The 6,112-nt window shown below is 46.9% G+C and overlaps 1 protein-coding gene and 1 pseudogene across 1 annotated transcript; one reads left to right on the top strand and one right to left on the bottom strand.

Moving 5' to 3' along the window:
- Positions 1–305: 305 nt before the first annotated feature.
- On the bottom strand, positions 306–2,523 carry LOC100963698 (annotated as a pseudogene).
- A 796-nt stretch (positions 2,524–3,319) lies between these two features.
- On the top strand, positions 3,320–4,284 carry LOC100963380 (RNA-binding protein with serine-rich domain 1-like). Its single transcript, XM_012812940.2, has one exon. The coding sequence runs from the start codon at positions 3,389–3,391 to the stop codon at positions 3,923–3,925; it is 537 nt and encodes a 178-aa protein (XP_012668394.2). The 5' UTR covers positions 3,320–3,388; the 3' UTR covers positions 3,926–4,284.
- The last annotated feature ends 1,828 nt before the right edge of the window (positions 4,285–6,112 follow it).

The following is a 6,112-nucleotide window of genomic DNA, read 5'->3' as shown; positions in this document are numbered from 1 at the left end:
AGAGTGCTGTGGCATCACAGCTCACAGCAACCTCCAACTCCTGGGCTCAAGTGATTCTCCTGCCTCTGCCTCCCAAGTAGCTGGGACTACAGGTGCCTGCTACAATGCCTGGCTGTTTTTTGGTTGCAGCCATCATTGTTGTTTGGCGGGTCCAGCTGGATTCAAACCCACCAGCTCAAGTGTATGTGGCAGGCGCCTTAGCTGCTTGAGCTACACGTGCCGAGCTGGCAGCCCAACTTTAAATCTGCCACATAAATTGCTACAAATTTGGATCCTTCAATATTTTACAGTGTGGAACAATGCTACATCTACACTTGGGTTGGCTTAATCAACCTCTTTAATGGTGGGACCAGAGGAAGCACCACCAGAAGGAGGAGCGCCACCACCAGGGAAGCCCCCAGGCATTGCTCCTGGCATGCCCCCTGGTATCCCTCCTGTACTCTGGTACAACTTGGTAATGGTGGGGTTGTAGACTTTCTCCACCTCCTTCTGCTGATGTTCATATTCTTCCTCCTTTGCAGTCTGGTTCCAGCCAGTCGATCATTTTCATTACACTTGTCAAGAATTTTCTGTTTGTTCTCATTGTTGATCTTGCCTTGGAGTTTCTCATCTTCAAGTTGCTTTCATGCTGAATGCATAGGACTCAAGTGAGTTCTTTGATGAAACCTCGTCCCTCTGCTTCTCACCTTCAGCCTTGTACTTCTTAGCTTTCTTGACCATACGTTCAATGTCTTCCTTGCTCAAATGTCCCTTGTCGTTAGTGATGGTAATCTTATTTTCTTTTCCTGTACTCTTATCCACAGCAGAGACATTGGGGATGCCATTGGCATCAATATCAAAAGTGACTTCAATCTGAGGAACACCATGGGGAGCAGGAGGTATGCCTGTAAGTTCAAACTTGCCAAGCAAGTTGTTATCCTTGGTCATGGCACGCTCACCTTCATAAACCTGGATGAGCACACCTGGCTGGTTGTCAGAGTAGGTAGTGAAGGTCTGTATCTGCTTGGTAGGGATACTAATATTGCGCTTAATGAGCACAGTCATCACTCCACCAGCAGTCTCAATACCCAGAGAAAGAGAGTGACATCCAATAGCAAATCTTGAACCAGATAAGATGGCCGCCTGGACAGCTGCACCGTAAGTAACAGCCTCATCGGGGTTGATGCTCTTATTCAGTTCTTTTCAATTGAAGAAGTCTTGGAAAAGCTTTTGAATCTTGGGGATACGGGTAGAACCACCAACCAGGACAATGTCATGAATCTGTGACTTGTCTAGTTTGGCATCTCGAAGGGCTTTCTCTGCAGGGTCCAGGGTGCCACGGATTAGATCAGCGTTCAATTCTTCAAATCAGGCACCTTCATAAAGGGAATGAATCTCAATACCGGCCTGGGTGCTGGAAGATAGAGTACGCTTAGTATGTTTTCAAGCAGTAAGGGGGCAGCGGACAGCTCTCTTATTCTCACTGATGTCTTTCTTATGTTTGCCCTTAAACTCAGCAATAAAATGGTTGACCATTTGGTTGTCAAAGTCTTCGCCACCCAAGTGAGTGTCTCCAGCTGTAGATTTGACCTCAAAGATTCCATCCTCAATAGTGAGGACTGACACATCAACGTGCCACCTCCAAGGTCAAACATTGGCATATTTCTTTCAGCTCCAACCTTTTTGTCTAAGCCATAAGCAATAGCAGCAGCAGTTGGCTCGTCTATAATCCTAAGAACATTGAGACCTGCAGTAGTTCCAGCATCTTTGGTAGCCTGACGCTGAGAATCATTGAAGTAAGCTGGTACTGTGACCACAGCTTTGGTAACAGTCTTTCCAAGATAGGCTTCTGCAATTTCCTTCATCTTTCCTTCAGAACCCTGGATGACACCTCCTCTGGATAGAAACTTTTTGTCTCTCTTTTGTATTCTACTTGGACCTTGGGCCTCCCTGTATCATTCACCACCATGAAAGGCCAATGTTTCATATCAGACTGGACAACAGCATCATCAAAACTATGTCCAGGCTCGGCGCCTATAGCTCACCCGGCTAAGGCGCCAGCCACATACACCTAAGGTGGCGGGTTCGAATCCCCAGCCCGGACCCGCCAAACAACAATGACGGCTGCAACCAAAAAAAAAATAGCCGGGCGTTGTGGCGGGCGCCTGTGGTCCCAGCTACTTGGGAGGCGGAGGCAGGAGACTCGCTTGAGCCCAGGAGTTGGAGGTTGCTGTGAGCTGTAATGCCACGGCACTCTACCCAGGGGGACAGCTTGAGGCTCTGTCTCAAAAAAAAAAAAAAAAAAAAAAAAAAACTATGTCCAATCAGATGCTTGGCATCAAAAGCTGTGTCCGTGGGGTTCATTGAAATTTGATTTTTCGCAGCATCACAAATCAATCCTTCGGTGTCAGTAAAGGCAACATAACTTGGAGTGGTTCAGTTTCCCTGATCATTAGCAATTATCTCTACTTTTCCATGCTGGAAGACACTCACACAAGAGTAGGTGGTGCCAAGATCAATACCAACTGCAGGTCCCTTAGACATGGTTGCTTACTCGTAGAGCTGGCACGGATTACGTAGGACACACAGAAGACCCAGGAGCTGCCACCACATTCAATCCTGGCTTTTTTTTCTTTTTTCTTTATTTATTATAAATACTATTACTATTTGCAGTTTTTTGGCCAGGGCTGAGTTTGAACCTGTCACCTCCAGCATATGGGGCTGGCGCCCCACCCCTTTGAAAAGCCACAGGCACTGCCCAGTCCTGGCTATTTTTCTGTTGCAATTGTTATTGTTGTTTAGCCAATCCAGGCCTGGTTCAAACCCCCAGCTGTGGTGTATGTGACCAGTGCCTTACCCCTGGAGGTACAGGCACCACCTCTGTTCCACATCTTTCAGCAGAAGTGTCAAGAGGTGCTGAGGTAGAATTAACCACTTCCCATCTGCCCCAACTTCAAGATCGTTCAATTCTCTTTCCTCCATCTGAGATGACACAGTAGTGGCTAAGGGTGAGGACCTTGGAGCCAGCCAGCCTAGATATGAGTCTCACCTCTGACACTTCTAGCTGGGTAACCTTGAGCAAGCGATTCACTTCCCTGAGCCTCAGTTTCCTCATCTCTGAAATGGAGATAATAATAAATATCTACCTCATAGAATTGCCATGAGAATTAAATGCCTTAAAATGTATCCAGCACTTAGAACAGCGCCTGGCAGATATTGAGCGCTGTAGCAAAGTTTTTATTTATATCATTTTTACTTATGTTTACAGTTACATAATGTTCTGTGCTTTAAATTTTTTTCCAGATGAGACTAAGATTTAAAAAAAAATGATGAGCCGGCTCCTTTGACGCAAAAGCAGCGCCGGCCTCAGTGGCTGAGAAGAGCAGGAGGAGGTGGTGGCGGCGGGAAGATGGCTTCTTCTCCTACCAAACGCAAAGACTGCTCTGATGAGAAGTCCAAGGATTGCTCTAAAGATAAAGGGGCCACCAAGGAGTCAAGTGAGAAGGACCGCGGCAGGGATAAAACTCGGAAAAGGCGCAGCGTTTCCAGTGGTAGCAGCAGCACCAGGTCTCGGTCCAGCTCAACCTCCAGCTCAGGCTCCAGCACCAGCCCCGGCTCCAGCAGTGGCTCCAGCTCCTCCTCAGCATCATCCCGCAGCTCCAGCTCCAGCAGTTCCTCTGGCTCTCCAAGTCCTTCTCGGCGCAGACGTGACAACAGGCGGCGCTCCCGCTCCAAATCCAAGCCACCTAAAAGGGATGAAAAGGAGAGGAAAAGCCGGAGCCTTTTCCCTAAACCCACCAAAGTGCATATTGGGAGGCTCACCAGGAATGTGACCAAGGATCACATCATGGAGATATTTTCCACCTATGGGAAAATTAAAATGATGGACATGCCCGTTGAAAGGATGCATCCTCATCTATCCAAAGGCTGCGCCTATGTAGTTTGAGAATCCGGATGAAGCTGAGAAGGCGCTGAAGCACATGGATGGAGGACAAATAGATGGCCAAGAGATCACTGCCACTGCTGTGCTTGCCCCCTGGCCTAGGCCACCACCCAGGCGATTCAGCCCTCCCAGGGGAATGCTGCCACCACCTCCAGTGTGGCGCAGGTCTCTCCCACGGATGAGGAGAAGATCCCGCTCCCCGAGGCATAGATCTCCTGTGCACCGGCAATCCCACAGGAGCCGCTCCAGCTCTGATTTCTCCTGATAAACAGGGCCACTGAAGCTCATGCCCCTTGTAATTTACATCCTATTCCATCTGGGTCAGTTTTGTCACTTTCCTAGCCAAAGGAGGATCAGTAGGAAAGGAAATTCCTCACTCATGCAGACTTTCAAGGCAGCTATTGAGACATCTCTGCAGGCTGGTTTCTAGCTGCAGAAGTGTTGTCAGTTAGGGGTTGTGCCTATAAAATGCCCTCAGTTTTCTGACTAGAAAACGTAACCTGTTTCCACTACCTGAGAGAGTTCAGTGGCAAAGCCACCAGTGATAAGCAAGACCCTAGGTGGCAGTGTGGCCCAGCCTGGGGACTTGCTTTTCTTTATCATGGGTGGCCTAGTTGCACCTTTGCCGTTACTGTGCAGCATCCTTTGGGGAAGGGAGCCACACTTTTGCACAGCCAAGGTCTAGACTTTTTTGCCCTCTGCTTGAGTCTTCTTCTGATCTTGAGAGTTGCCGTAGATGGTTGTCTGTTGGGGTACTTGCACACATGCCACACCCCCATCCCCCTGTTCTCTGAAATTGGTGATGGCCAGTGTCATAGGGTTGGCACAGAATCTCTACTGGGCCTGTCTTTCATGGCGGTTGTCTTGCAGGTTACCTTGGCGACACGTATATTGCTTCTTTTTGCTTTTATTGTACAGTTAGTACTAAAAAATTTGTTTTGAGTTTTGTAACTTTGTAGCACTTTAGATAACATTGTATTTGTACTTTGTTGTGTAGAGTGAAGGAGTTGTGTTCAATAAACCTAGGATTAGAGTGAAAAGAAAAATGAAGAAAGGAATATTTTGCTTTTCATTTTATAACCTTCAGTACTTAAAAGCCTTTGTCATTTTAATGCTTTACTTTATTGGAAAAAGAAGATTTTAGAATCCCGGCTAGTTGTTTCTGGACAGTGAAAACAGCCTTCTCAGAACAGAACTTCTGTCCTCTGAAGAAGTCACTAAAATGAATCTTCAGTCACACACATGTAAAGCAAGTGTTTGCCCATGATTGCTAACGAATCAGGAAAGCAAAATCCGCTTAAGGGACGTGGGTCTTTTGGGAGGAAAGGGATTGACACTTTGAGATACAAAAGTTTTGAAACAATTTTTTTTTTATTATTTTTAAAATGAGACAAAGTTTTACTATGTTGCCCTTGGTAGAGTGCCTGGCGTCACAGCTCACAGCAACCTCCAACTCTTAGGTTTAAGTGATTCTCTTGCCTCAGTCTCCCAAGTAGCTGGGACTACAGGCACCTGCCACAATGCCCGACTACTTTTTGTTTGTAGTTGTCATTGTTTGGCAGGCCTGGGCTGGGTTTGAACCTGCCAGCTCTGGTGTATGTGGCTGGCGCCCTAGCTGCTGAGCTACAGGCACTGAGCCAGTTTTTTTTTTTTTTAAAACTAGAATGGCCAGACTATAGTCAGCTGAGATGAGAGGATCGAGGGATTTCTATAAGAAAATTCACCAGAATGGTGAGTGTATTAGTAGCTTGGACACAGGTACCAGAAAGAACTGGTGTTAGCTAGAAAATTTAACTGATGGGTTGAATTTATGTCCCCTGCATAAGGGGTATAATAAGCTGATGTCCAACTAAGGGTGGAAAGTGATTGTGTTAACCTTTTAGGGCAGCTGCAACAAAGAATCACAAGTTGTGGGGTTTAAACAACAGACATTTATTGTCTTGCAGTTCTGGAGGGTAGAAGTCAGGAATCAGGGTGTTGGTAGGGCTGTGCCCCTGTGAAGGTTCTAGGTGAGGATCCTTCCTATCTCTTCCAGTTTCGGGTGGCTCTAAGTATTCCTGGACAGCAGCACTCTAGTCCCTATGGAGAGAAAGTGGGTTAGTGGTTGTTCATGATTGGGAGGTGGAGAGACTGGGATGACAGCTAGCGCTGCGGTGCTTGTTATTTTTGAGGGGGATGGAAATGTTCTGA

This window comes from Otolemur garnettii, unplaced genomic scaffold, assembly GCF_000181295.1.
Source record: "Otolemur garnettii isolate 467f Iridium unplaced genomic scaffold, OtoGar3 scaffold00233, whole genome shotgun sequence".
NCBI lineage: Eukaryota > Metazoa > Chordata > Mammalia > Primates > Galagidae > Otolemur > Otolemur garnettii.
Note: the sequence above shows the minus strand (reverse complement) of the source record. Positions and strands in the feature narration are given on the sequence as shown.

What these genes read in the sequence shown, in the direction of transcription:
- LOC100963380 (XM_012812940.2), top strand. Translation starts at nt 3,389, where the DNA reads ATGGCTTCTTCTCCTACCAAACGCAAAGACTGCTCTGATGAGAAGTCC.